General features: G+C 57.1%; 3 protein-coding genes across 4 annotated transcripts in view; 1 reads left to right on the forward strand and 2 right to left on the reverse strand.

Moving 5' to 3' along the window:
- The window catches only part of IL4I1 (interleukin 4 induced 1), a 37014-nt gene extending 12786 nt beyond the window's left edge, over positions 1-24228 (reverse strand). Inside the window, exon 1 of one of the 2 annotated variants that reach the window (XM_023650194.2) lies at positions 23775-24228. The gene's annotated coding sequence lies outside the window, so the exon portion shown is untranslated. The remainder of the gene's footprint in view (positions 1-23774) is intronic. The other variant, XM_023650195.2, reaches the window with a different exon arrangement.
- NUP62 (nucleoporin 62) lies at positions 329-24333 on the reverse strand. The gene is made up of 2 exons (XM_005596417.4): positions 23775-24333; positions 329-3099 (listed from the first exon to the last, which is right to left on the reverse strand). The coding sequence occupies exon 2, from the start codon at positions 3034-3036 to the stop codon at positions 1483-1485; it is 1554 nt and encodes a 517-aa protein (XP_005596474.1). The 5' UTR covers positions 3037-3099; positions 23775-24333; the 3' UTR covers positions 329-1482.
- On the forward strand, positions 23265-27791 carry ATF5 (activating transcription factor 5). The gene is made up of 3 exons (XM_023650197.2): positions 23265-23849; positions 25142-25438; positions 26424-27791. Exons 2-3 carry the CDS (start codon positions 25261-25263, stop codon positions 27101-27103), a joined length of 858 nt encoding a protein of 285 aa, XP_023505965.1. The 5' UTR covers positions 23265-23849; positions 25142-25260; the 3' UTR covers positions 27104-27791.
- The last annotated feature ends 47 nt before the right edge of the window (positions 27792-27838 follow it).

Consider the following 27838-nt stretch of genomic DNA (forward strand, 5'->3'; position numbering starts at 1 on the left):
GCCGGAAGCCTCGAGCTCGCCCCGGCAAGAGAGAGAGGAAGGCCGCTGATGACACCCGTGGCCACCGAGCTACTGCCTTGGGGCTGGTGACTGATGACATGACATTTACATGTATTCTAAGACATACCGGAACGTCATGTATAACAGGTTCCTTCCCCCGTGCAGCCCAGCACTTGCGTGTGTACGTATATATGCGTGCCTAAACAACGTGTTGTTTAATTTTGCTTGTTTCTGAGTTCCAGAAACAGTATCCCACTCGACTCAGTCTTCTGGAACCTGCTCTTTTTACCCAACCTCCTCCTTCTAAGTTACCCACATTAAGAGCAGCTTTTCAGTTCTGCAATATATTTTATTGAGAAAAGCAACACACAATCACAGGTATTTCAGAGAGTCCAGCAAAGTGTACAGACAAATACAAGATTCCTGGGATGTAACTGGTTGGCTTCTGCCTCTGGACACACGACCATCACCCTGGGACTGACTGGGTTTGCTCCGGCACTGGGAGGCTCAGAACCAAGTCTGTGGCTGCTTCTGCCACCCGCGGCCAATTCAGCAGGCATTCTGTGGATTAACAATTATGCTGGGTTTCATCTCCATTGCTCGTTCACACGATAAATAGGACAGAGATTGTGCTAAAGACACCAAGCTAACGAGAAACAGTCCCTGCCCACAGGGGCTCACAATCTAACCCGTCAGCACAATGCAGCACGGCAAGCGTTACCAAAGGCGCGAGCTCAGGGTAGTGTGGGGCCCGCAGGACGGCCGCCTGACCCAGCCGAGAGGGCTTCCTGGAAGAGGTGAGGCCTAAGATAAGGAGACCCGGGGACGAAGAGGTGTGCCAGCCAGGCAAGTGAAGGCCTCCTGGCTAGAGTCTGACCCTTTGTCAACGCCTCGTTCAAGTCCCTCAGCTGACCCATCTTTCCTCCTCTGAAATTCCCCATCTCACTATCTGTTCTCTTCACAAGTCACTTCTTCGCCCTGGTGGTTGATTTCCACACGTGCACATCTTGTACTCATCCCAGGCTGCTGTCTCCTCGAGGACAGAGTCGTCTAACCTCAGTCTCTCCTCACTGCACCTGTGACTATGGTTGGACAGTGTGGCCACTTGGCGAACGCCGGCTGGGAGACAGGTGGTTGGCTCCCAGGTGGACTAGCCCTTCCCCAGCGCGGGGCTGGAGCGAGGAGGATGAGCTGGGTGGTCGTGGCAGTGGGCGGTTTCACCAGGTGAAAAAGGGCTCAGGATACACACAAGATACACATGGAAGCCACGTCTACGAGGCTGCTGACAGGACCAGAGCACCTAGAATACTTTCTATTTGCTAACACGAAAAGTCAAACCACAAAACAGTTCTCTCAACAGCACAACTGTTTGAAAGAAACAAACACACAGTCAAGTATTTCATCGCAACCAAAAACTAGACAATAGCTGCACCTCGGCCCCGGTGGACACCCCGGGGAGCCGAGGGCCCCGAGCCGCCGGGCTCAGTCGAAGGTGATGCGGAAGCTGCGCTCCTGCTCCTTGCGCCGGCCCTCGCACACCTTGGTCACCTCCTCCACCTTCCTCTGCAGCAGGGCCGAGTTCTGGTCGATCCACTGCAGCGAGTCCATGTGCGCGTTGAGGATCTTGCAGATCTGCTGCAGCGGGTCGCTGGTGTCGGCGGGGCCTCCGGACGTGTTCAGGTGCTCGATGATGTCCTTGAGGTCCTGGGCCATGCGCTTCAGCTGCGCGTCGATGTTCTCGGCCAGCTTGTAGGTCTTCTCGCGCTCCTCGTCGGCGTGCTGCAGGTACACGGTCCCGCTCTGCTCCTTCACCGACTCCTCCAGCGGGCTCAGCAGGTCTTCCAGCTCCTTCTGCTGAGACAGGATGAAGTCGAGCTCTTGGTCCAGCCTCTTCTGGTCCAGTTTCACCTTCTCCACCTCGCGGTGAAGGCTGGTGATCTTCTCCCCGTTCTCGATCAGCGTGCGGTCCCAGGCGTTGACCTGGGTGGCCTGCTGCAGGAAGTGCCGCTCCTGGTCCTCCAGCTCCAGGCTCCACTTGTTGATGAGACTCTCCAGCTGGGCGTAGGTCATCACGGGACTGGCGGAGACCCCAGCAGGTGCAATGGGGCCAGGCGCAGCGGTCACGGTGGCTGACGTGTTGCTGGGGATCCCGGCTGGCGCCAGCGGTTTAAGATTCAAGGCAAAGCTGCTGGTGGTGGTGGTGGCGGCGGTGGATGCTGCCGTGGAGGTGGCAGAAACTGCTCCAGGGGCCTTTAAGCTGAAGCCCAGCGCTCCAGCCCCGGAAGCTCCAGCTGTGGTTGCGGGGGCACAGAGGGCGAGGCCAGTGGTGGTGGACGAAGTTGGAGCCGTTGCTAGTGAGGCAAAGAGCGTGGGCCCCGCACTGGTGGTGGTAGCCGTGGGTGCGGGAGCAGCTGGCTGTGTGGCTCCCGCTCCCGTGGCTGCCAGAGTGGCCGGAGTGAACGGCAACCCGGCAAGTGCTGTGGGCTGGGCCGAACTCGCCATTGAGCCAATATTAAAACCGGAGGCCCCGGTCTGGGACGTGCTTCCACTGGTGAATGAGAACCCCCCGGGGGTGGTGGATGGAGCGGCAGAGGTGGTGGTGGTGGAGCCGAACACAAAGCCGCTGGGGGTCGTGCCCTGGCTGGAGGTGACGGTGCTCGAGATGGTGTTGGTGAGGGTGCTGCTGCCCAGCCCGAAGCCGCCGGGCTGTGCCGCGGCCGGGGTGGCAGCTGCGTTGCTCAAGTTGAGCTTTGGAGTGTTGATCCCCAAGGAAAAGCCGGATCCTCCTGCGGCAGGAGTGGTGGTTCCAAAACTGAATCCCGTGGTCTGTGTCGCCGGGGCCTGGGTGGTGAGTGAGAAGAGGCCAGTAGCAGGGGCACTCGCAGCTGGCTGGGTGGGAGCCCCAAAATTAAACCCGCCACTGCCAGACGTCGAGAAAGAAAACCCAGTGGCAGGTGTGGTTGTTGCTGTCTTTGCCGTGCCAAATGTGAACCCGCCTGTGGGGGCCCCAGTGCCTCCGAAATTAAACCCGCTCATGGCTCCAGATCTGGTGGCAGCAGCTACTCCAGCTTCCAGAGCAAATCCGTTGACGTCTGCAACCTTGGAAAGATTTTTAAAGCAAGGGAAGTGACATGATCAGATGGCAGTTTGGGAAAGGCAACCTCAGTAGCACGATGGAGCTCGGGTCAGAGGGTGGCAGGCCTGGATGATTATAATGTGCGGCCACCCCTCCTCCTCTTGCTGTGCAACCTAACCAGGCCCTGCTAAACTAGGAAAGAAGGATCGGGAAGCAAAAGCCCATGCCCTGGGGGTTCAGGCACTAGGAGCCTGATGTGCTTGAGGTGTGCACGGCCACGGTCCCGCACAAGCGGGCACCCCCGCCACCAAGAAGGAGAAGGCCGCTGGGCAGGCACCGAACCGACCTCAGCCCGAGGAGGGGGTCAGATTCGAGGTGCTTCCAGTGAGTGGGACTAGGGCACCAAGCAACCCCTTCAGGACCTGCTCCCCAGGTTTCCCTGCTGACTGAAGCAGGGGCTGAGGGCCGCCCTGAGCGCCTTTCTGGACCTCATGGAGAGAGACGGGCCCGGAAAGCTGAGCGGGACGGCGGGGCCGTGTGCACCAAAGGCCCCGTCCGTGCACACCCTCCACTATTTAGAGGGACGCAGAGCACTCTGGAGCGTCCGGTTGTCCCTTGCCCTCCCAGCTTCTAAGTCAGGGTGGGCACGAGACCTAAGTGCTGTGCCCCTGGCCGCAGTGACTGATTCAAGGAGACACTGAGACCCTAGCTGGCTGACCAGAGACTTCCCTGGGATTTCTCTCCAGGCACAGGGCACAGAGGATGTGCACCTGGGGCGGCCCCCATCTTCTCAGCCACCTGCAGTGGGGATGATGAGCTGCCACCAGAGAGCGCGAGGGGAGAGAGGGAGAGAGGGAAGGAGACAGAGACAGAGAAACTCCCGGATGGACCCAGTCATGTTATGGCCCCAACTCCCTCTTCAGAAGCTCCAGAGCTGGCACGTTCCTGTTTAGTTTGAGCCGACTCGATTTCTGTCATTTCTGACTGAAAAGGCCCCAAGCAGAGCCACCTGTTTGCTGCAGAGTCAGAGGCTCCTGGGCGAGGAAAGGTCAGAGGGCATGATGGATGGAGGCGCTTTTAGGTAAAGGGTCAGACACCGAGCCTCGACTGTGGGCGCGATGCCGTCTGCCCACGGCCACTAACTCTCAGTACCGACTGGAGGCAGGAGTGCTGTCCCCGCGTCACAGATGAGGAAAGTGGGGCTCAGAGGGCTTCGGTGACATACCCCGGGTTACCCAGCAGGCAAGGGGTGGAGCCAGGAGCTGAGGCCAGGCCTCAGGCCTGCTCACCGACTTCCACTGGCCTGATCCACCAACCCCCTCACCCAGCACGGCACCGGTGACAGGGCATTTCCCTGCACCCAAGGAGGGATCGATCAGCTACTAGATATGAGGGGAGACCTGCGTTACGCCCACTGATACTGTCTCTACCGATACACAAGAAATGTGCGAAACGACCAGAAAGGGCGCAAAGCAGAATGCAAATTGACCAGTGCAGCGTGATCTCACGGTGGAAAAACAGAAGTCTGCAGAAAGGGCTGGGAGGAAGCCAGCAGAAGGAGGCCAGGGGCTGTCTGTGGGCGGTGGGTCTACGGGGTGACTGTCTCCTTTCTAATTTGCAGTAGTTTGCAAATGTTCCTTCTGTTCACATAATGGAGAAACATAACGCTAAGCTTGGTTTTGGAGAGAGACCCAAATTATGCGGAGTGAATTCAACCTGAATTCACAGGTTTAACACAGCCAGGTTTTAAAAACACAACGCGAGTGGCACAGATTGAGTTACTGAATTAACAAGCGTCCCCGGGGCTGGCTCTCCATCAGCCCTTGTCTTACCTTAAAGGTGACGGGGGGTGGGGACCACAGGCTGGGCTGCAGGCAGCAGGGGAACGCGTCCCTGGATCTAACAGCGCGTCCCTGGATCTAACAGCGCGTTGGGCCTGGAGCCGTGTCTGAAGAGCTGTCTTTCCTGACTTTCTCGGGCGGCGGCGGGGGCGCCCTAAATGGTTTCCAGGGGAGCTGGTGTGGGAGGTCACACCAAAGACGCCCCCATCCTCACTCCTGGAACCTGTGAGTATGCTACCGTACATGGCAAAAGGAATTTTCAGATATGACTCATTTAAGGGTTTGAGGCGGGGAGATGACCTGGGTTAAACGGTGGCCCTCAGTGTCATCGCGGGTGCCCTTGTGAAGTGGAGGCCGAGGGATACTGGACTGGAGGACAGGCCACGTGACGACGGAGGCAGAGACCTGAGGGCCACGCTTCCAACTCGGAGCGGGAGGAAGTGGCCACGAGCCAAGGAATGCAGGCGGTGGCTGGAAGCTGGAAAAGGTGAGCAACCAGATTCTCCCCCGAGCTTCCAGAAGGAACCAGCCCTGCCAACACCCCGACTTGAGCCCTGTGGGACTGATTTTGCACTTCTGATCTCCTAAACTGTAAGAATAAATTTTCACTGTTTGCTGCCACTAAGTTTGCGACAATTTGTGAGAGCAGCCAGAAGAAGCGAGTACAGGTGGGAAGCAGAAAGTGACAGAGGTGAGGTGTGACCCCATGACTTCCTGGCGCCCTAGTATCAAACAAGGGACAGCAACCTGAGGTTCGGTCCCCCATGAGGAAAGTGCTGAAGCGCGGCTGACGCCACCAGGGCCCCAGCCGGGGTGCTCGCGGTCACTGCCGCCTGTGCGGGCGCCTGTCTGCACCTCCACTTTGGGGACAGCCTGGGAGCTGGTGAGAAAAGAGAAGGGAGCCCGGGCAGGGCTGTGAAGACGCTCTCGTGAAAAAGACCTGGGGCTGTGGCTGACCTCAAGTTTACTCCGAATTCATGAATGCTCCCGGGTCCTCAGGCTGCACGGTGAGAAGAGCCGATTCCAACCGGGAGACCAGGATGGTTTCTGGGCTTCAAACCGCGGCCCTGATGGCTGTGTGCCCAGCACGGTGCTCCATCCTCTCTCCTCAGCCAGACCCTCAGCTACCTTCACGACCAACCGTTCGCCCAGGGAGGCCAGGGTGATGACCCCAGTGTACAGAGGCAGAACACAGGCCAAGAAGAGGGAAGCCACGTGTCAGTCCTCCTCCCCAGGCCCTGCAAACTCCCTTTATCTCTCCTTCAGCAAACGGGCCCGTCTGGTCACGGGGCAAGCAGGCCTGCCTTGTGCCACGGCCGCTCTTCTGGCCCCAGCTTCCATCCAGCCCCCTCAGGTTCCTATTTTCCTGTTTCCAGGCACCAAGTTAGTTTCCAGACACAAGGAAACAATCTGGGTTTGAAGTCAGCTTCTGCCGCTTACTAGCTGTGGGTCCCTGGGCAAGCTACTCCTGAGCCGCCTCATGCCTCAGTTTCCCCATCTGTAACAAGGACAACGCCCTGCTCCTGTAAAGAATAAACAAGGTCACGACTGAGAAGCCAAGTGCCTGGCCCGGAGAAGGCACCCACGAGTCCTGTTTGCTCCTCCCTATTGCTCTTTGGCCCGTTTTATTTCTTGAAGTGTCCTCATGGAGTCTCCTAGCTTGAGTCGGAGAAACCTCCCCAAGGTCCACTGCGCCCTCTGCCTTCCCCGCAGACCCCCATTTTTGTTCGGTCTCCTCCACACAGCCACGTGCTGCTGGGGAGCCGATGGCCAGGCCCCTTCCCGGGGAGAGGGCATGCCTCCTCGCCGCGGAGCCACCTCAAGCCGGGTCTGTCGTTACCAGCAGCAAAAGCACCTGAACGGCTACACCTACGTGGCTCAGTTCTCAAGACCTCAGCCCAAGAGAGTTTCTGCTATTAATAAGTTGCAGCTAAATTTTTCCAGACGAGTATTTACAAAAAAACTCTTTATAGCTATTAAAAAACAAGAGAAAGAATCTGCTGTGGGGGCTTGCCTGGTTTAACGGTTCGGCAGTCAGGAAACGCCTCGACCGTTTCTGATACCCAGGTGCCCGGGATCTAGTGACAGTGGGGACATGCACTGATCCCGCCCTGGGCTGTGCGCTTCACGTGGATCACTGCTCACTTACTCCTGAAAGCAGGTCCACTTGACAGACGAGGAGAGTGAGGCCCAGGGAGGTGACCTAGCCACAGCCCCTGCCCTGGAGGTAGCCAGAGACACGGCAAATGTCAGCTTCAGGCCCAGAGCTCCAGACAGGGAAAGGGCTGGGTCACATGTCCCGGGAGCACAGATGAGGTCTTCCCCTGGCTCAGGTCCCAAGGAGCAGAGGCCTGAGCTACAGCATGTGGGGTCAGCCGGGTTCAGCCGGGGGCAGGGGTGGGGTCGGGAGGGGCGAGCGCAGCCTGGGCGAAGGCCCCGAGAGGGGCTGAAACAGCAGGTGTGTCTCCAGGGTCCGAAGCGATTTGGCTGGAGGGAGTGTGTGAGTGTATGTCCGTGCACATGTGCACACACACAAAGCCCCAGGCTGTCCAAACCCTGCACATTCCAAAGAAAGCACTGGCCCTTGCCTGGCTCCTGCGAGAGAACGTCCAAGCCCTGGGAGCGTCCTGCCTGATCAAGTGGGTCTTTACGGCGAGGCCCCGGGCCATGCGGTACTGGCCTGCCCTCCGGAGGGGGGTAAGACTGAACACGACGGTCATCACACAGGCGCTCCACGCTGGACGACCGCCCCCAGCAAAAACCCTGGACACCAAGGCTCAGGCGAGCTGCCCTGGGGGGCAGTACCACGTGTGTGTCGTCCACACTGCTGCTGGAGAATTAAGCGCCGTCCGTGAGTCCACTGGGAGAGACACTGAGGCTCCCGCCTGGCCTCTGCCCTCTGCCCCTTTCCCCTCGCTGATTCCAATCTCGATCCTTTTGCTGTGACTGTGACTCTAAGAGCTTTGCTGGGTTCTGAGTCCTTCTAGCGAACCCCGGAACCTAAGGGTGGTCTTGGGGACCCCTGACCACGATGTGCGTAGAGTGCCATGTAATGTAACAGGAGAAGTTGGTGAGAAATGACATGCTAATGGCTCAGACTTTGTTTTCAGGGAGCCACGGAAGGCCTTTGAGGGGCAGTGGGGACCAACCTAGCCAGATAACCGTGTGGGGGATGGAGTGGAGGTGGGTAGAGGCTGGAGGTCGGGCAGCAGCGGAGACGGTCCAGGCCAAGACCCCAAGGCCTGAGCCAGGACTCTGAGCAGAGAGAAGAGGACCGCAATTTGGGAAATGTGTAGGTTTGTACCAAAATGAAATCAAGCGATGTTTCTGTCCCAGTGAACAAGGCCGCTGACAACCAAGCCTTTGGGAGTTTCTCACCAACGTGGCTGAACACATCCACCCTCTCACGGGCTCCCACACAGGGTTTTCCACTTTTACCAAAGAGCCGAGCTTTCCTAAAAGAGAAGCTGACGGCGCTGGGGGAAGGAGGGAGGAACAGAAACTGCAGAAGCGGTGCTTTTCCTGGAGAAAGTGGAGGACGTGCTTGAGCGAGGTGCTCAGGGCTGGACGGCCACAGCTGCGGCTGTCAGCAGGTCGCCCCCGGTCTGAGGCCCGGAGGGAGGAGAAGCAGCTGCTCGAGGTCACCGAGCGGGTTCCTGGCCGAGCGGCCCACCCTCTCACCCTGTCTTGCCTGACCTGCCTCTACCCTTGTTTTTCAAACCACATCCACCCACCTTCACAGCCCAGGGAGCCGGAGAGAGAGCCAAGGGGATTCCAACCCAGACACAGCCCATCCCCGGCTTTGGGGACCACAGTTCTCTGCCGCCACCTCCAACTTCACCCAGGCCCGCTAACCTTACCTCTACCTTTAGCTCTCCTGCCACTCCCAATCCTCACTTGATCTAACTTATCTACTCTAACAGCTACCCAGCCCTACTCTGCGTACAGTGGCAACAACACAGAGGGAAAAAGGCCCGTCCCCCGGGGTGCGGTCACAGAGAGCAGACAAATTCTCTGCAGTATAAGGATCATTCACACCACGGATGTTTTTGAGCACCTGCTGTGCACAGGCACCGTGCAGGGCCCTGGAAACGCGGCTGGGAACGATCAGAGGGAGGCCCTGCTCTCGCGGAGCTGCTGTTCCAGCAGGGGAGACAGACGGGGAACCACAAACATCACCAAGAAATTCCACAGCGTGTTAGAAGAGGCTAAGTGTTCTGGAAGAGAGAAAACGTGGGGGCACCAGTGCAGGGGTGAAGGTTAAATTAACGGAGGCGTATCAGAGGGAGGAGAGTTCGAGCTCAAGGGAGGAGCTGGAACAAGGTCCTCACGTGGGACAAGAACAGCAGTGCCAGTGTGATGAGGGGCAGGTGTCACTGTTACCGGCCCTGGGACTCTCCGCCCCTCCCTGGCAAAGGCCCTCTCCTTCGGTACCTGGCACAGGGGCGCCTGGGAACGAACATGGGGGACCTCAGCCTTGCAGCAACAGGAAAGGAAGGAGGAAGAAGGATGTGGAGGTTGTGTGTGGCAGACAGAATAACGGCCTCCACGTGTCTACGCCCTAATCCTGGAGCCTGCGAATATGTGACGTCAGGGGCAAAACGGACTTTACAGATGTGATGAAATTAAGGGTTTTGAGATGGGGAGAGCACCCTGGATATCTGTGTGCGCCCTAAATGTCATCATGAGGGTCCTTAAGTGGAGACGTGACCATGGAAGAACGTTCTGAGAGACGCTGCGCCGCTGGTTTTGAAGACAGAGGAAGGCGCCACCAGCCAAGGAATGCAGGCGGCTCTAGAAGCTGGGAAAGGCAAAAAATGGATTCTTCCCCACAGTCTCCCGAAGGAAGCAGCCCTGTGGACCCATCTGGGATTTCTGGCCTCTAAAACTGTAGGAGGATAAATCTGTGTTGCTTTAAGCCACTGCTTTGTGATAACTTCTCACAACAGCAACAGGAAACTGATACAGGGTCGGGGAGAAAGGAGGAGCAGGAACTAAAGCTAGACAAAGGCTTGGGAAGCACACCCTGGAAGTGGGGGTGGCCATGGGGCTGCAATCGCCGGGGAGCTGGTGGGGAAAGAACAGTGAGCGGCGATCCTGAAAGTCTGGACAGCCCCCGCCACTGGGTGACCACCCCAGGGGTGTGGGTGTGACACCCGGCAACGACAGGCCAGGTGTGATGGAGGCAGGGACAAGGTGGCCCGGGAACACCAAGGAGGGCTGGAGAGGGTGTCAGCCCCAGGGGCAGGATTTCTCTGTTTTGTTCACTGCTGTATCCCCAGCACCTAGAGCATGCTGGTATGCAGCAGGCACTCAATAAATAATTGTGACTGACCGCCTGATAACTAATAACTACCATTTACTGAGCGCCGCCTGTGTACTAGTACTGTGCTAGGAGCACCGGCAGCAGCACACTGAACCCTTTCTGGATGGGAAACAGGCTCAGAGAGGTGACGTGACTCCTCCAAAGTCACACAGCAGCAAACACTAGGCCCTGGACGGGAATCCAGATCTTTCTGGGGCCAAGTCCTGAAGTTCTACCTGGGGCAGGGGAGGAGATGGCAGAATTACGTCTTAAGGGATGAGTGGGGTCCTCTGGGTGGACATGCCGCCGAGGGAGTGACACACATACAGGCCAGGCTCTGTACAGCTGTGGCTGGAGCAGCAGGCTGTGGGAGGTGGGGCCGGGCCACAGAGTCAGAGTGCCAGGCTAGTCCCTCCACCGGTGACAAAGGCCTGATGCCGTTTCCCTTCCTGACCCCACCGCTGCCCTTCATCTTCTCCCCTGAGGCCTGAGCGACCCTTCCACAACGTGGTTGGCCCACTGGGGCCGAGGCAGCTGCCGCCCCCACCTTGGAACAGAAATCCTGTTCGCTGGGGGCAGCTGCGAGCACAGCTGGCTGAAGGACTCTACCTCCCAGGGCTCCGGCAGCGGGCAGACCGCTGTCACGAGGAGCCCAGACTGCGACTTCTGTGCGCTCTGGGGACAGGGGCCTTCGCCCGTCCTTTTCTGTCAGTTCCCTGGAAGACACAGCTCAGCAAAGAGGAGCAGCCCCGAGTCCCCGCCCATCCACTCCTAGCGCTGGGATCTTAGATTCTAATTCAGCCCCCACGCCTCAGTTTCCTCATCTGAAAAAAGGGGACGATGGCTCAAGACCCACACAATCTCCGTGAAGACGAGACGGTCTGATGCGAGTCAGGCACTTCGCACAGCGCCTGGGGTCTCCTGGGGCCCAGGAAACGTTAACCTCTCGTAAAGTAACGCAAGTTCTGGGGAGACTGCACCCAACGCTCCTGGCATTCAGCCCACAGCCACCAGGTGGTGCTGGCGACAATGCTGAGCCCAGGCGGCTCAGGAAGGACAGGCGCTGTGCCCGTGGGAACTACCCTTTCACCTACGGAATCAGCTATTTAAGACTTGGAGGATGTGAGACCACGGGGCTCAGAGACCAGAGGATCAGAGCAGAGATGAGAGGAAGAGAGGAAAAGGGGAAGATCAGAGACTGAGGGGACCCGTGCCTTGGGCCACCACCAGCCCAGCCCGGGGAATTGGATCCCAGTTGAGGCTCAAACGCCCGGCTGGTACCACTGCCCTGTGTGCTAGGGCAGCGACTCCCTGTCGGCTCCCCTGTCCCCACCGTCATCTCCCCAGGCTGTCTCCCCAACATGTCAACCAGAACTCACCGTCTGCTCTCCCCAAGTCCACCAACTCTGCGTCTTCGATATCTCAAATGGGTTCCCCTCTCCCCCGAGGCAAAGAAAAACCCTCCAACCCTCAGCAACAGACGAGCTCCAAGAGCCTGCCTTTCGAGAATGGAATCAACTGAGAAGCCGAGAGCGGCCCCTGACCAGCCCTCCGCCACGGCAGGAGTGTGCTGGGGGCTCCCGATCAGGGAGGAGGCAGTGTGGCCGGACCAGAGCGAGGCACGAAGCCACGGGAGGGTTCCGAGGTGTCAAGATCTGACTCACGTTTGGAAAGACTCACCCAGGCTGCTGGGGGCGGGGATGGGCAAGACTCTTGCGGTCCCCTTGGGGGAGCTGGTGGTGGCCTGGGCTACTGTCTGGCACTTCCATAACCATGCTGCCTGGTGGGCACGGCGGGCCCAGGCTGCAGGAAACAGCCTCAGAGAGGGGCAGTGCACACACAGACAGAGAGGGGCGGAACTGCGTTTTGAAGCCAGTCCACAGCAAGGACCGCTCGGTGCTCACCTCCCTCTAAAGGCCACCTCTCCTCCACACTACAGCCTTCCCCAACAGGGAAGGCGGGATAGATGCCCACCTGGGATTCTGGTCCTGATTTCCTGCGTCCTGCTCCTCCCTAAGGATGGCACACTCAAGCCCTTTCACCCCCCCAGGTATAACCAACTTGCATTAAGTATTAGAGACCTTGCGGAGACAGACAAACAGGGGGCCTGTCTGTCTATCTGTCTGCTCCTCAGGGGGAGGGGCCGTAGAAACCCTCACTGCCTGTCAGGCTTCCAGTCCGAATCACATGAAGGGATCGCTAATGTCATGTAATGTCATGCAAATTAAGTGCAGAGAAGGCACTGTCACACGTATTCCACTCCTCAACCTACGCAGTGACATATCACTGGGTATTTTTTAAAATGAAAATTGAATTATTTTTGTGAATAGGTAGTTGCTCACATGGTTTGACGTTCAAAAGGTACAAAACGGGACACAGTGGTCTCCATCCTCCCCTGTCCCCCAGAGCCACCAGCTCTCTTCCCTGGGGACAAGCTGTTAGGTTTCTTGTGCCTCCTTCCAGAGATTGTCGGGGCATTTAAACAAACGCACAGTTTGCACCCTCCCACGCTGTGCACACGGTCCTGCCACACGCACCACACTGCACGTTCACTTACGTAGCTCAGGAGCCACTCTCCGCAGGCTTCCAGGCTGCTGGAGGGAAGCCCGCTGGGCCAGCCACCAACACCTGGCCTTGGCTGCTGGCTGCTCAGGGTGGCCTCAGGCCGGCACCCAAATGCTTCTTGGATTCATAGCTTCTCAATCATCTCTCTTCTTCCTTCCTTCCCTCGAAAACACTATCTCTGCCTCAAGAAGTCACTGCACGGCTAATTAGCAATTACTCTCTCCTTCCTGCTCCTGAGGCCCAAGACTGCCCCCAAAGGAGCTCAGGTCGGGGACAAACAGCAATTTTCCCCATGGGGAAAGCAAATGAGTTAAGACATGAGTGGAACAGACATCAGGAAACAAGCAGAAGAGTAGATTTTAAGGAAGATTCTAGAATCACTCAATATAAAATAATAAGACTGGAAAAGATCTGAGGAATACTCTGGTGCTGGTGCCTTTTTTGCCAAGCACAGTTTTGTTTTTCTCTTGTATTGAGAGATTCTTTTTTCTCTACCTAACAGAATTTTTTTTGCTGAGGAAGATTGGCCCTGAGCTAACATCTGTTGCCAATCCTCCTCTTTTTGTATGTCAGCCACTGCGATGGCATGGCCACTGACAAGACAAGTGGTGTAGGTCCACGCCTGGGAAGCGAACCTGGTTTGCTAAAGCAGAGCGCCAAACTTAACTGCTAGGCCACAGGGGCTGGCCCTGATAACTGCATTTTTAGCACTTAAACTTTAACTCCACAGTTCACATATCAGTCCTGTCTTCAAAATATTGTTTAGAACATCACCGACAAAGCTAAGATTCCTTTGATCACTGTCCTCCACCCTGGTCCCTGGCCCTGTGAGGGACCCCTGTTAAGAGTTGTGGTGTATCTTTTTTTTTTTAAAGATTTTATTTTTTCTTTTTCTCCCCAAAGACCCCCAGTACATAGTTGTATGTATTTTAGTTGTGGGTCCTTCTAGTTGTGGTACGTGGGATGCCGCATTAGCATGGCCTGATGAGCAGTGCCATGTCTGTGCCCAGGATCCGAATCGGTGAAACCCTGGGCTGCTGAAGCAGAGTGCACGAACTTAACCACTCGGCCATGGGGCCGGCCCCCTGTGGTGTATCTTTTATCTGTGTATCTGTGTGCGCGTTCACAGCCAGAGGAAATGTGTTTATTCCTGTGTTTTCCCTGCTACGCCAAGTGTCACACTGTATGTGTCACTCTCCAACTTGTCCTTTTCCAAACATGTTTTTCATTTCTTCTAGCCGCTGTCAATCAGTCTATGATATGACGATACCACATTTTATTGATCCATGCCTCTACTGATGGACATTTAGGACGTGTCCAATTTTTCCTTATTAACAGCACAGCAACGAGCACACTTGGTCCTGCTTTCTGGGGCAGAGGCACAGACACTTTTCCAGGGCTGATCCCCAGATGGAGAATTGCTGGCCATGGACTCTTGCATTTTGGTTTGACTAGGGACTAGCACATTGCCCTGGAACCTGCATGGACCTGTTTTTATTCTAAGTGCCAGCACCTGATACGACCATTCCCTCCAACCTGCCAGCACCTGAGATTAGGAAAGTCCTGCCAATCTGATGTACCAACTGCATTCATTAAAAAATAATAATAAAAGCCCTAACCACTCAGCATCCACTGTGTGCCACCATGTGTTGGGTAACTCACAAATATACCTCATTTGTTTAGTCAACAAACATCACTGAGAGTTAGGAGAGGACAGACCTTGTGCTGGGCAAACAAAGACAATATGGCATGGCCACTACCCTCCAAAACCTGAGCATTGTTTAAATGCGATAAAGGAAAAGCCACCACAATTGAAAACAGGTATTCAAACAAAACCTTGTACACAACCCTTCACAGGAGCATTATTCCCAAAAGCCAAAAGGTGCCCTCATCTCCGACCGCTGTTTGCCTCCGTCATTCCACTCCAGTCCCATCAGCCTCCTTTTGCTCTTCAGAAGTGCCTAAAGCACTCCTGCCTGAGGGCCTTTGCACTTGCTGTTCCCTCGCCCCTGCAAGGCTATCCCCGCAGATGTCCACATGGCTTACTCCCTTACCTCCTGCAGGTCTGTGCTAAAACGTCACCTGCTCAGCAAGCTCCTCCCTGGCTATGCTTAGGACTTGGTACCATCTGAAACACAACACACTGAACTGATGGATCTCGCTGTCTGTCTCCCCATTCGAGAGTCAGCTCCACAAGCTGTACGACAGCTGCCCCTACTAACCGGTTTAGTTCTCACCCTCCCACCACAAGGCAGGTACCATCCGCATCTCCCTTTTAGAGTTAAGCAACTTGTCCAATGTCAACATCAATGTCAAAGTCAGAAAGAATAAGAGAAGGTCCTTGCCCTGAGATAATTCAGAGTTTACTGAGGGTACCAGACAGAGAGAGAAATTATAGGATGACAAGATGGACACCACGAAAGTGCTTTGCTTAGAACCCCCTGGAAGCTGGGGGGAAGTGGCAACTTACTCTGCCTGGGGGCTGTGGGAAGGGAGGGTCATGGAAATGCTTCTAGAAGAGGAAGGGATGTTGAAGCCTGTTTTGAGGGATGTGGAGGAGTTAGTCAGGTAGGAAGGGGTTAGATCAATGTCATTCCAGGCCAAAGCTCAGACGGGCAAGGGCCTGCTGGTCTGGGGAACGATGCTAAACCCTGTGTTAAAACACATGACGCCAAAGAAGACACACAAATGGTGGACAAGCATGGGAGAAGATGCTCAGCATCATCAGCCATCATGAAACGCAGGTCAAAACCACGACATACCAGTTCACACCCACTAGGACGGCAACAACAAAAAGATGGACAATATCAAGTGTCGGAGAGGATATGGAGAAACTGGAACTCTCATCCATTAATAGCGGGAACGAAAAATGGCGCAGCCACTTTGGGAACAGTCGGGCAGTTCCTCAAAAGGTTAAACATAGTGTTAGCCTATAATCCAGCAATTCCACTCCCAGGTATCTCCCAAGAGAAATGAAAACCAATGTCCACACAAAACTTGTACATGCATATTCATAATAGCCAAAAGGTAGAAACCAGCCAAATGCCCATCAATTGAAGAATGGGTAAAATGTAGGAGATCCACACAATGGGACATAATTCAGCCCTAAAGAATGAAGTGTTGATACACGCCACAAAATGGACGAACCCAGAAAACCAGACACAAAGGACCACCCAATGTAGGACTCCACTTACGAGAAACGTCCAGAATAGGCAAATCCCTAGAGACAGGAAGCAGATTAGTGGTTGCCTAGGGCTGGGGGAATGGGGAGTGACAGCCAATGGGTATGGCTTCTTTTCAGAGCGTTGAAAATGCTCTAAGACTAGATTGTGGTGATGGGTGCACAACTGTGGATGTAGTAAAAACCACCAAACTGTACACTTTAATAAATGGGTGTGAATGACAGTACCTCAATAAAGCCACGAAATCAACCAACCAAGCAAGGGATGCTGGGAAAGGGTTGAGGGTGGGCAGGGCCTGGGCAGAGCACTTTCTTAAGACAGGATCCCACTTTCTTCTGGGGACAAGAAAAACTGGTTGAGAACAGGCTGGGGAGGAGAATGGAGGTCAAATGCTCCAGCCAGCTGGGAGGCCATCAGGGGGCTTCAGGGGAAGGCAGCCGGGCACAGATACAACGTGAAGACATCAAGACTGGGGAGAAGGCTCTGGAGCACAGCAGGTGGGCGTGTGCGCGTGTAGACAGACCGCACACACCTAAGCGCCCCCCCACCCAGCCTCTCTCCTGTAATCAACACCAGCGTCCCAGGGGAGGGGCCGTGATGTCAGCGGGGGAGGGAGGGACCCATCCAGGCCAGGTTGTGGCAGAGACGGTTGCCATGGAGACTGCTTCTCTGGGGACCAGGTGAACGCTGCCAGGGGTGGGGGTATGGTGGCTTTGATTCTGAGTTAGAACCAAGCGGAGCCCCCGCCACCCCTGGGTACCAGTCACCACACTAACGTTTCTGGCACTTACGTGCCGGGCCCTGCTCGCAGCGCCTCACCTGCGCTGCCTCACAACCTCGTGAGGCAGGAACCATCAACAACCCTATTTTACAGACGAGCAAAGTGAAGTCAAGAGAATTTAGGGAGCCTGCCTCAAGTCACACAGGTAGTCAGGACTGACCCAGGCTGTCCGGCCCCAGAGCTGAGCTGGGGCCTCATGAGCCTCTCCAATGCGACATTTTCCCACCCCCGCCACCATGCGCCACATCCAGTACCCCCTTTCCATTCTCTGACGACACAGCGGGCCACCTCCAGGGCCTTCCTCAGATCTCACTCTCCAGTCCAGGCCAGCGCCGTCCGGCTCCCCCAGCGGTGGGCTGGCCTCCTGGGCTGGGAGTGAACAGTGGGCTTCGGCTGCTCCTTCCTGTCCCCCCCTCAGGAATCTGATCCTGCTCTGGCTGGGGGCGGGTAGGAGGGGCAGGAGGAGAGGGCAAAGCTGCTGACCCTCGACCTCTCCGTGAGGCATCCCAACATGCCTGTGCAGGGGCACCTGGCAGCCCCGGGGCCTGGCTTTCCTGCTGCGGCCCCATCTCTGCTACACTCCCCTCTCTTGCTCCCGTCAGCTCCCACCGTGACTGGTGCTGTTACTTCCTCTGTGCCCAAGCAACCCTGTGGAACTGCGCATCCGTGGCCCAACACGTGGCAGGGGCACAGGCCACACCGAGGCTGCCCCCTCTGCCCCGCCACTGCTCTCCACCTGTCTTCCTCAGCTTGGCAGGATGAGCTGTGAGGAAGGGAAGGCAGCCCGCGCAGTCAGGCCCTGGGGCTCTCCTGGTGCACACAATTTCACAGAACACCCACCACAGCAAAGGCCACCCTGACTGTGGTGGACCGAGAGAAAAATAAGACCGCTCCGGAGTCCCGTCTCAACACAGACAGAAACATAAACATTGTCCAAAGCACAAAAATGACCGAACCCTCCTGGCTCAGAGCCGACGACAGCTGCTTCTTAACCCAGCATCAGCTCCACCCATCACTTCCTCTGGATAACATGGAGATGCCTGCTCAGGGACTTGCCCCGCCTCCCTGAACCCTCCCGTCACCGGACCTGCCCTGCTCCTCCAACATGTCTTCTCTAACACCCCCTTACTGAGAGGCCCCTTGGGCCTCCACGGTGGGCGATCCCCCAGCTGGAGCCCTCTGGCTGTAGGCGCAGATGGCTGAGAGGGAACAGACGGGGTAATAAGATGCCAGCACCCTCTCAGCAGGCACCCAACCCTCACTGACGATATTCTAGAGACTCCTTCCCTGCTCCCCACAACCACCCCCCTCAGGACTTTACAGGGCATTGGGCTGAGTCTGAGCGAGGCCCTGCTGTGTCCTCATCTTGCTCAGTCCAGCAGGGAGGGGTGCGGCCTGACTTCTCAGTGACTCTAGAATGAGAAGCACTTGGGTCCTTTTGTTCTCTGCTATGGGCAGAGCGGATTACAGATTTGGGGGCGGGGGGCGTCACTGAACACAAAGGTCAGGAAGGACCCACAGCCTGAGCCTCTCTACATTTGTGGTTTGTTGGGGTTTCTCTGAATTACTCACTAACCTTTTAAAACTTAAATCTCGCAGAAAAATCTGATTTCCAATTTCTCCTGTAAAACCAGCTGTGCACCGCCAGGCCGGCACTGTTGCCCGGCAGACGGGCTGTCCCTGAGCAGCAGTCGTGTCTTCCAGGTGGCCCAGGGCCTCTGCAGGCCATGTCTGAGACAGGGCCTGCGGGGATGGCCCACTCGCTGAGCCAGGCACTGTTCTGGGCATTTGCACGTATCATCTCCACGCTCCTCACCACTGCCCTCCCTGGAGGGTTCTGCTACTGTCCCCGCCTTATTGATGAGGCCACCGCAGCACAAGCGGGCACGGTATCTAGCTGGAGCCCACAGCGCAGTAAGGTGGTGGTGCCCTGAGCTCCAGGACATTAGGTCATCAATTACCTTCAGTGTGTCCTGTCCTTTTCCTATAGCCAGTCCCTGTGAGCCCGTGACAGAGGGGGCACCCCAGGGCTGGCCCTAGGATTTATCTCCCAGAGGAGGAAACTGAGGCTCCAAGAGGGGAGGTATGGTGGGCTGGATAAGGGTCCTCCAAAGATGCCCACATTCCAGGCCCCAGAACCTGTGGATGTGACCCCATGTGACAAAAGGGACTTCACAGATGTGACTAAATCGAGGACCTTTGATGGAGGCGTTAGCCTGGATTATCGGTGAGGGCCCTAATGCAATCACAAGGGCCTCTATAAGAGGGAAATAGGAGCTGTGATGATGGGAGCAGAGGCTGGAGCGATGCGAGGAAGACGCCACAAGCCAAGGAACGCAGGTGCCTCTAGAAGCTGGAAAAGGCAAGGAAATGGACTCTGCCCTAGACCCTCCAGAAGGAGCACAGGCCTGCAGACCCATTTTTAGACTTTCTGGTCTCCAGAACTGAAAGGGAACCAATGTGTGCTGTTTTCGGCCACTAAGTTTGTGGCAATTTGTTTCAGCAGCTAACTGGCAGACTAACACAGAAGACGACCACCCAGGATGCCAGAGCCGGCGCAGGAGCGCAGGGGTTCACTGGGTCCTAAGAGCTGCGGCTGCTTCTGCCAAGGGAGAAGCAGGAGCGAGGGGAGGGAAGGGGCTCCTGAGGACTCTGAGCTCCTGGGCCACGTGGCAGGCCTGTGCTTGCAGGTCCAGCCCCCGCACTGCCCTTTCCCCAGCTGAGCCGGCCTTGGCCTTCCTGCTCTTGTTTGCCAGGACGCATACCTCCAACCCGTCCCCCTGGCCTGTGTGACCCGGACACCTGCCCCTGCGCCTTGTTAGGGACCACAGTGTTGAACGCCCAGCCTCTGTGCACGAGCAACTCACTGAAAAATGAACTGACGTCTACTGAGGCAGCAGCAGAGGCCGGGGGCTGTGGCATCGGTTCTGGGAATCAGGAGGGTCCTGACCTTGCCTTCTAAGTGCTCGGGGAACGGTCACGTACACAGACATCTGTCTGCGAGGTGGCTGTGAAAGCGGAACAAAGTGTGGTGGGGACAGGAAGAGAAACAAACACGACAGACCCTGAGCTCTGACTAAATGCTGGGCCTGACCTATCTCGTTTCATAGCATCCTCCCAGCACCCTGACCCTCACAGAGAAGTGACTAACGTCCCTGACTGGGAAGGCCCCAAGCTGGGAAGTTTACATACACTGACGCACTTAATCCTCACCACAAGCCCATGAGGTGGGTTCTTATCCCCATTTCTTGGATGAGGAAACTGAGTCACAGAGAGAAGGTGCCCCTTGCCGAGGGTCTCCGAAGTGGTGGAGCTGGGATGTGAAACCAGTAGGCTGGCTCCAGAGTCCACGCTCTGAGCCGCTCTGCAGAAGGCAGCAAGGCTCAGGCAGAGGAAGGACCACGTCTGCATCCCCGGCCAGGACTAAGTGATGTGGGCTCGGAGGCCAACTGGGTCCACCTGATGCAAACTTGCTGCCTCTTCCATCACGCCAGGCCGCCCCCTGGATTGGGAAACCAGGGAGAGGTTGCTGCAACAGCACAGGTGAGGAGGGCCTCCCCCAGGGCAGGGGGGAATCAATAGAGTTTGGCAATGTGAGCAGCAGACCTGAGGTGAAGGTCCAGCCTGGGTGACCTCCCGGCAGGCTGTGCCCTGAGCCAGGGGTCAGGGACCCCGGAGATCTGAGGGGAGAGAGGTTCTCCCTGGGGGTTGGAGGGCCTTGGAAGCTGGGCAGAACTGCTGAGGCCTGGGTTCTAACTAGCAGTGTGGTTGTGCTCAACGCCTTTCACCTCTTGGGGCCCCAGTCTCGTCCCCTGCAAGGCAAGTGGGTTAATCTCTGTGATCTGGGGCCTCTTCTTGGCATGAGTCTCAGAATCCCAGGGCCCTGCACAGGTGGCTGCTCTCCCTTCCCCTCCACCACCCCCTCCCTTGCTGTGCTGGGACCTCTCCCAGATCCCGGGCTCTAGTGCTCTAACCAGGAATGGTTGCCAGGTGCTCTGGGGCCCCCTAGAGAATCTCCCCACTCCCCCTCCCCATCCAAGAGCCTGGGTGATGCAACCTGCCTGCAATGGCCGCCTCACTCCCTAATCCTGGCTCCTCCGCACCGACAAAGAGTCCCCAGCAGCCCCACCCATGCTCCCAGCCCCAGCTCGGGGGCTGAAGGGGCTGGGCACCTGGACCCTGGAGGACTCTGTGAAGCTGGAGGAGGCCAGGGCATCTGAGTCCCAGACGGGCCATGGGGCCAGGTCAGGGGTGGGCACAGGAGACGGCTCAGGGTGCCAAGACCTGGGCTCACAGGTAGCCACTGATGACCCACTGCCCATAAATTAGAACCTGCTTGGAAGGCCCAGGGAGCTAAGTGTGCGAAATGGCAGCCACTCAGCAGGACTGAGTCAAGCTGCTGGTGGGGGGCACCTGGCACCAGGGCTGAACCAGGTGGCATCCAACGGCTAGAGAAAAAAAGCACAAGGGACTGGGACATGGGGACCAGGGTCTGTGCCCCGAGGTCTTCTCAGTCAGCACACACCGCACACTCGTTTCCAGCCATCAAAAATATCTCCTCCCTGGCCATCCTCTCAAGAACCCACCATCCCAGTCTGAGATAAAACCAAACTGAGGGACATGCCATGGAATACCCAACCAGCACTCTCCAAAATTGTCGGCGTCACGAGACACAAGGGGAGTTTGAGGACCTGCCGCAGACAGAGGCGGCTGAGGAGACGTGAGGACTAAATGGAACACGGCATCCTGGACAGGATCCTGGAACAGAAAAGGGCATCAGGGGACAACTGGTGAAATCAGTACCGTGTGAAGTTTAGTTAATAGAAACAGACTGATGTCGGGTCCTTAGCGGTGACAAATGTGCCACAGAGATGTAAGATGTCAACCACGGGGGAACTGGATGAGGGGTGCACGGAAACGCTACTATCTTTGTGACTTTTCCGTAAATTTAAAATTATCGCAAAAGAAAGCGTTTAAAGAGAAATACTCCACATAGTGCACGGGCATAACCTAGGTCTTTTCAGAAGAAAAGACGGGGGGATGCTGTGCCTCCCCACAGCCAGCAGAGCCCACCCTCACCTCACCCGCCATCGCTCACGATTGATACTGAGAAGCGGAAGGAGGGCAGCCCCTAAGACTCACTTAAAAGGTGGAAGATCTTCTAAAGCACTTACCGCTTAGCAATGGAAATAAAACACATACACCACAATGACAATAATAACAGTCTCCGTTACGTAGCACCTACTGTGTGCCAGGCATGAGTTTAAAATGCTTGACCTGGACTAATTCATTTCATCCTCATTAACAGAACTAAGAATAGGTACCAATAATGGCCACGAACACTGGTACGTTTCTATTAACCAGACTCCACACTTTATTCTGGTCCTATTAATGGAAACTGAGGCACAGGGAAGTGAGGGGAAATTCCCAGCAAGCTAATAAGTGGGGTGTGGTCAGGGTTTGAAGGCAACAACCCGGCTCCAGAGGCTGTGCTTTTAACCCACTCCATGCTGCCTAGGTGTCACGTAGCCCCCATACAGCAAGTGCGCAAATACAGACAGAGTGGACAGTAAGAGCCCTGAGGGAAGGCGGTCAGATCCCAAGGACGTCCTGCACCAACAGAAGCCTGCCTACGTTCATCCCCAGATGCCTCTCAAGATCAGGTGGCTCCCACCTTCTCTGGATCTCCACTCAGTCTCATAAACGCCACAGAAGCGATGAAAAGTCGAACTCCAGGTGCAGCGTCCCGACGTGGACGGCGGCAGGCTGGGACAGGGAGGGGTCTCCGCAGCGGAGGAAAGACCCACATGCACTTGGGCTGGTGGAGGGCCCAGCGCCCAGGGAGGGATGGCCGGGAAGCTCTCCCCTTTTAGCAAATGGGAGTGTGGGTCTCCCTATTTTGGGCAGGGCTGGAACACTGATCCAGCGGGGGCGGCGGAGGCAGAGGACCATCTGAAAGGAAGTCAGGGTGAAGAGCAGGGACAGAACGATGAACCAACTGTCCCTAAAGGAGTGGCGAGGACGAGGGCTGCGGAGACGTGGGCAGGGGATGGAGAAGAGAGCCAGGGCGATGCTGCCCGAATTTCCTGCACCAAGAAAGGGGGCGGCGTCCAGAATTCGGAGTGGAGGAGGGGTGCGATGGCTGGAAACTGGGGAGTAAAGGCGACACAAGAATGACCTATGTGCAGGTGTTGGACGCTCAAGAGTCTGGGGCCCCTGCCAGGAGGAGAGGAAGGGGTGAGACCGGGGCCCCGTGTTCCCATTAGTAATAAAAGACGTTGAACAGGCCCGTGGGAGCCGGGCTCTGGGGTTACAGGTCCCCACTCACTTGATGCTCACGAACCACCCCACCAGGTAGAGCCGATTATTCTCATTTTACAGAAAATTCCCCATCTATGAGGCCAGAGAACTTAAGGGATGTGCCCAAGGCCACCCTCGCAGCTCTGAAATCTGAATGGAGCGCGGTCTGTGACTCACGCCGGACTCGAACCCACAAGGAGGGATGGGCAAAGGCAGTTGCGGGGAGGAGACGAGCATGTGGCTGGCCGGAAACTAGTGAACAGGGGAAAGGAGACGAGAGAGAGGCCGGTGCGGGCCTCGGGGCAGAGGAGAGGCCGAATGCCCAGACTGGCAGGGAGGAGGGACGGGACCCCAGAGCCGGGGGAAGGGGACCCGAACCCCGGAGTCGGAGGCAAGCGAGGGCCGGACTCCCGGGGTCGGAAAGAAGAAGGGGCTGGACCCTCTGGAGCAGAAGAATGAAAGGGGCCGCATCCCGGGATCCCGAGGGGGCACCAGGCCCGCCTCCCGGTTGGGGCCCGCGGGGGCGGGGCGCGGAGGGATCCGGGCGGGCCGTGCTGCGCCGCCCCCAGTATATCTGTCCCCAATCCCCGGGGCTGCCTCAGTCCCCGTCCTCAGCTCACGATCTCTCCTCACGCTACCCCGAGGCTACCTCCGCCCGCGTAGCCCCGACCATGGCTCTGTAGCCGCCACCCCTCCGCGCCCACGGGCCCCTCTCCGCGCTCACCGCGCCTGCGCTCTCCGCTCCCGCCTTCCTTCTTCAGCCGAGGCCGCCGCCGCCTCTCCTCTCCGCAGCCATGGAGTGAGTAACCGCTCGCCACTCCCTCTCCAACCGCCTTTCCCGCCCTTTCGAAGCTCGCGGCCCGCACGACCCGGCCTGGGCGCTGGGGAGACGAAAGCGAGGAATCACGGTCGCGCAGGCGCAGAAGAGGGAAGACGGGCGGTCGGCCCGCGGCGGAGCATGCGCACTCCGCCCGATGGGGGGGGGAGGGTGCGTTCTTCCAGAGAATCTTGGTGTTTAAAGACGGCCCGCGGGAAGTTGCGCCTGCGCACTAGCCCCTCGAACCATTCTGTCCGCTCGCGGTTGCTCAGGCGTCAGCCCACCGAAGTCCGTATTTGTGTGCGAAGGGCGGGCAGTAAGCAATCGCACATGCGCACTGACCCCCAGAGGGGCGGAGCATGCGCTTTGGCCCTGGGCGAGAGAACCACGTGTGGAAGGGTGGGGGTGGGGAGCTGTTCTGCGCCGGCCCCGCCCCCACATCCTTCCGGCTCCGCATTGCTCAGGCGCACTGAGTAGTTTCCCTCTTTCATTCGGACACCTGTTGGGGCGGGGGCTGGCGTAGATTGACAGGGTAGAAGGCGGGACTTAGGGGCAACCTGTTAGAAGGGGGTGGAGCTAGGACCACAGCTATCGCGAGGAGTGGGGCTTGAGGGAGCCCATTGTGTGAAGGGGCGGGGCTAAGCGACTCGTAGCTGGGGGGTGGGGTTTCGATCCGAGAAAGGGGTGGGGCCTCTGGGGAATCATCGGGGAGGGGTGGAGCTAAGACAAACGGTGGGGGGCGGGACTTAGTGGGTCGGCGGAGGTCACCGCAAAGTTCAAAGGGCAGAGTGGGATTTGAGTGGATCACGTTGATGAAAGGGCGGGGCAGGGGGCAATTCCCCTGGGAACTGATTTGAGATGGACTTTAGCGAGGGGATGGGGCCTAAAGGAAATATTTTAGGGGAAGGGGGTGTGGCTGGCAGAAAATTCCCCTGGGATTGAGTTTTTTTATGAAGGGGAATCGGTGGGGGGGGGGAGGGCCCTTAAGGAAATTCCCCTGGGAGAACATTAGGTTTCTGTATTGGAAGGATTGGGCTTGGGAATTCTGAAGAAAAGCGAGTCCTCCCTAAAGAGAATTCCCTTGGGCGTGCATGGGCCTCAGAGATCTGGGGAAAGAATGGGCAGATTTAGAATTCGGAGAGGGCAACCCCCAAGCCCAGTTGGAAACGGGAGGGAGGACCCCCGGGGAGGTGGGGGTGTGGCTTGGTTTCCCTGTGACTTTGGCGCTGGGGGAGGTCGGCCTCTGACTCCAGCGCTGTTTTCTCCCCCTGTAGGTCCTCCACTTCCGCCTTGGTGCCTGTCTTCGCCCAGCTGAGCAACGTCCAGAGCCTCCTCCCTGCTGTCGGTGCAGCCTCCTTCGTTGCCATCCGTGCCCAGCACCTGTGTTGCTGCTATGTCACTCCTGGCGACCCTGGGGCTGGAGCTGGACAGGGCCCTGCTCCCAGCTGGCGGGCTGGGCTGGCTTGTAGACTATGGGAAACTCCCCCTGGCCCCTGCCCCCCTGGGGCCCTATGAGGTCCTTGGGGGAGCCCTGGAGGGCGGGCTTCCAGCGGGGGGAGAGCCCCTGGCAGGTAAGGGCAGGCAAAGAATGGAGGTGGGGTGAGCTGGGGTGTGGGGGCAGGAGAGGAAGAATTCATTCATTCATTCATTCATTCATCCCATAGACATTGATTGAGCACCTCCAAGATGTCAGGCACTGTTTCAGGTGCTGGGGATACAGATGGGAACAAGACTGACACCATCTTTCCCCTCCTGGAGCTTGCACTCCAGTGGGGAGACAGACAAGAGACAAAGTCAATGATAATGTATTGGAATAAGTGAGAAACAGCCATCGAGCTGAAAAATGACAACGGGGACCTAGTTTAGAGTGTATAGCCAGGAAACTCTCTCCAAGTAGGTAGGCTTTTGGCTGAAGCCTAAAGGATGGGAAGGAATGAGTGAAAAGACCCACGGGAAGAGCTTTTCAGCAGGAGGGAACAGCACATGCAGAGGCCCCCAAGGCAGGAATGATTTTATTCATTAGTGTATCCCCAACTCTTGGCACATAGTGGGTTTTCAATAATTAATGAATCAGGGATGAAACAGAGTATGTTGTGTATGTGCCGTCTAGTTTGCCTTTTAAGAATAAACTAGAGAGTAAATCAGAGAAACCACCGAGGTAGAATAATCAGTCAAGAGGATGTTGGGATGGTTGACGTAATGGCTGGTTGACTGTTTTGTTGTTTGAGTCGTTGGTTGGTTGACTCGTTCATTGATTGGTTTGTTAAAAGGTTGATTGCTTGGTTGACTGATTCATTTAGTTGGTTGATTGGGTGGTTGGTTGACTGGTGGTTGGTTGGTTGGTTAATTGGTTAGTTAGATGTCTGACTGGTTTTTTGGTTGGATGGTTTGTTGGTTGGCTGACTGATTTGATGGCTCATTGGTCGGTCGGTTGACTGCTTGGCTGATTGGTGGTTTTACTCAATGAATGGGATGAACGAAACGGACATGAGTGAGCACCAGGTTGGGTGGAGGATCAAGAACTCACGGACCTTTATGTCCCCCCCAATCCTCCAGGTGACGGCTTCTCTGACTGGATGACTGAGCGGGTTGACTTTACAGCCCTCCTCCCTCTGGAGCCCCCCTTACCCCCAGGAGCCCTCCCCCCACCTTCCCCACCCCCACCTGACCTGGAAGCCATGGCCTCCCTCCTCAAGAAGGAGCTGGAGCAGATGGAAGACTTCTTCCTTGATGCCCCACTCCTCCCACCATCCTCCCCACCACCGCCGCCGCCGCCACCACCACCGCCACCACCACCACCAGCACCCTCCCTGCCCCTCCCCCTCCCCACCTTTGACCTCCCTCAGCCCCCTGCCCTGGACACCCTTGACTTGCTGGCCATCTACTGCCGCAGTGAGGCCGGGCAGGGCGACTCGGGGTTGGCGCCCCTGCCTCCCCCACAGCAGCCCCCTCCTCCTCCACCTCAACCCTCTCGCGCGGCCCCCTACCCCCATCCTGCCGCCACCCGAGGGGACCGCAAGCAAAAGAAGAGAGACCAGAACAAGTCGGCAGCTCTGAGGTACCGCCAGAGGAAGCGGGCAGAGGGCGAGGCCCTGGAGGGCGAGTGCCAGGGGCTGGAGGCGCGGAACCGGGAGCTGAGGGAGAGGGCTGAGTCGGTGGAGCGGGAGATCCAGTACGTCAAGGATCTGCTCATCGAAGTGTACAAGGCTCGAAGCCAGAGGACCCGCAGCAGCTAGCCGGGCAGGGGCTTTGGGCGGTAGGGGGCGCTGGTCCTCAGCTCTGGGTCACTTCTGTTTTCTGGAGCTGAGGAGGGAGGGTCCCTGTCATCCCCTTGCCTCCACCTTCATTCCAAACATCCCTCTCCCCCCGCCCCCCGCTTTTATCCTTGTCCCCTCTCTTGTCCATTTTGCTCCCCTCGTCCCTCCCCAGAATCCTAGAATGTTTGGCCATAGGAGTGACGTCTACACTCCTCAAGGAAGAGCTGGGGGGCTGAAGCCCACAGGGGACTCGGGGAGCAGGGCAGAGCTTGGAAACCTGGTCTCCAACAGGGATGGGAGGGCAGGAAGCTATGCAGAATCACTATGCAAGTGAGGAAGGAGAGCCATCGGGGCCACAAGGGAGGGTTTGAAGAATGGCACCCTTGTAATAAGCAAAAAAAAAAAACAAGCCAAGGGACCTGGGGGAGCTCCATTTGGGTGGGGAGCCGAAAGGCGGCCGAGTTCACAGAGCAGGTGGCTATGCAGGCAGATGCGAGGCAGGCGGGGCGGGGGATGGCCGTCGTGGGTGACTGGCTGTGCATTTTAGCTCTGGGGGGCATCAGTGTTTCGTGAAGGTGTTGGGGGAGGGGCCGCCTCTAGGTGAGGGAGGGAGGGGACCGATCCTTTGGGGGTTGTGAGTGGAAATAAAATGAAGAACTTCCTCTGGCCTGTGCGTATTGTCTGTGAGAGGAGAAGTCGGGGAGAGGGCGGTCT

The sequence above is a fragment of the Equus caballus genome, chromosome 10 (genome assembly GCF_041296265.1).
Source record: "Equus caballus isolate H_3958 breed thoroughbred chromosome 10, TB-T2T, whole genome shotgun sequence".
Lineage (NCBI taxonomy): Eukaryota > Metazoa > Chordata > Mammalia > Perissodactyla > Equidae > Equus > Equus caballus.

Coding starts and splice junctions, on each gene's coding strand:
- NUP62 (XM_005596417.4), bottom strand. CDS start 3,036: ATGAGCGGGTTTAATTTCGGAGGCACTGGGGCCCCCACAGGCGGGTTC.
- ATF5 (XM_023650197.2), top strand. CDS start 25,261: ATGTCACTCCTGGCGACCCTGGGGCTGGAGCTGGACAGGGCCCTGCTC. Junction 25,439..26,423: donor GGGGGGAGAGCCCCTGGCAG/GTAAGGGCAGGC, acceptor CCAATCCTCCAG/GTGACGGCTTCTCTGACTGG.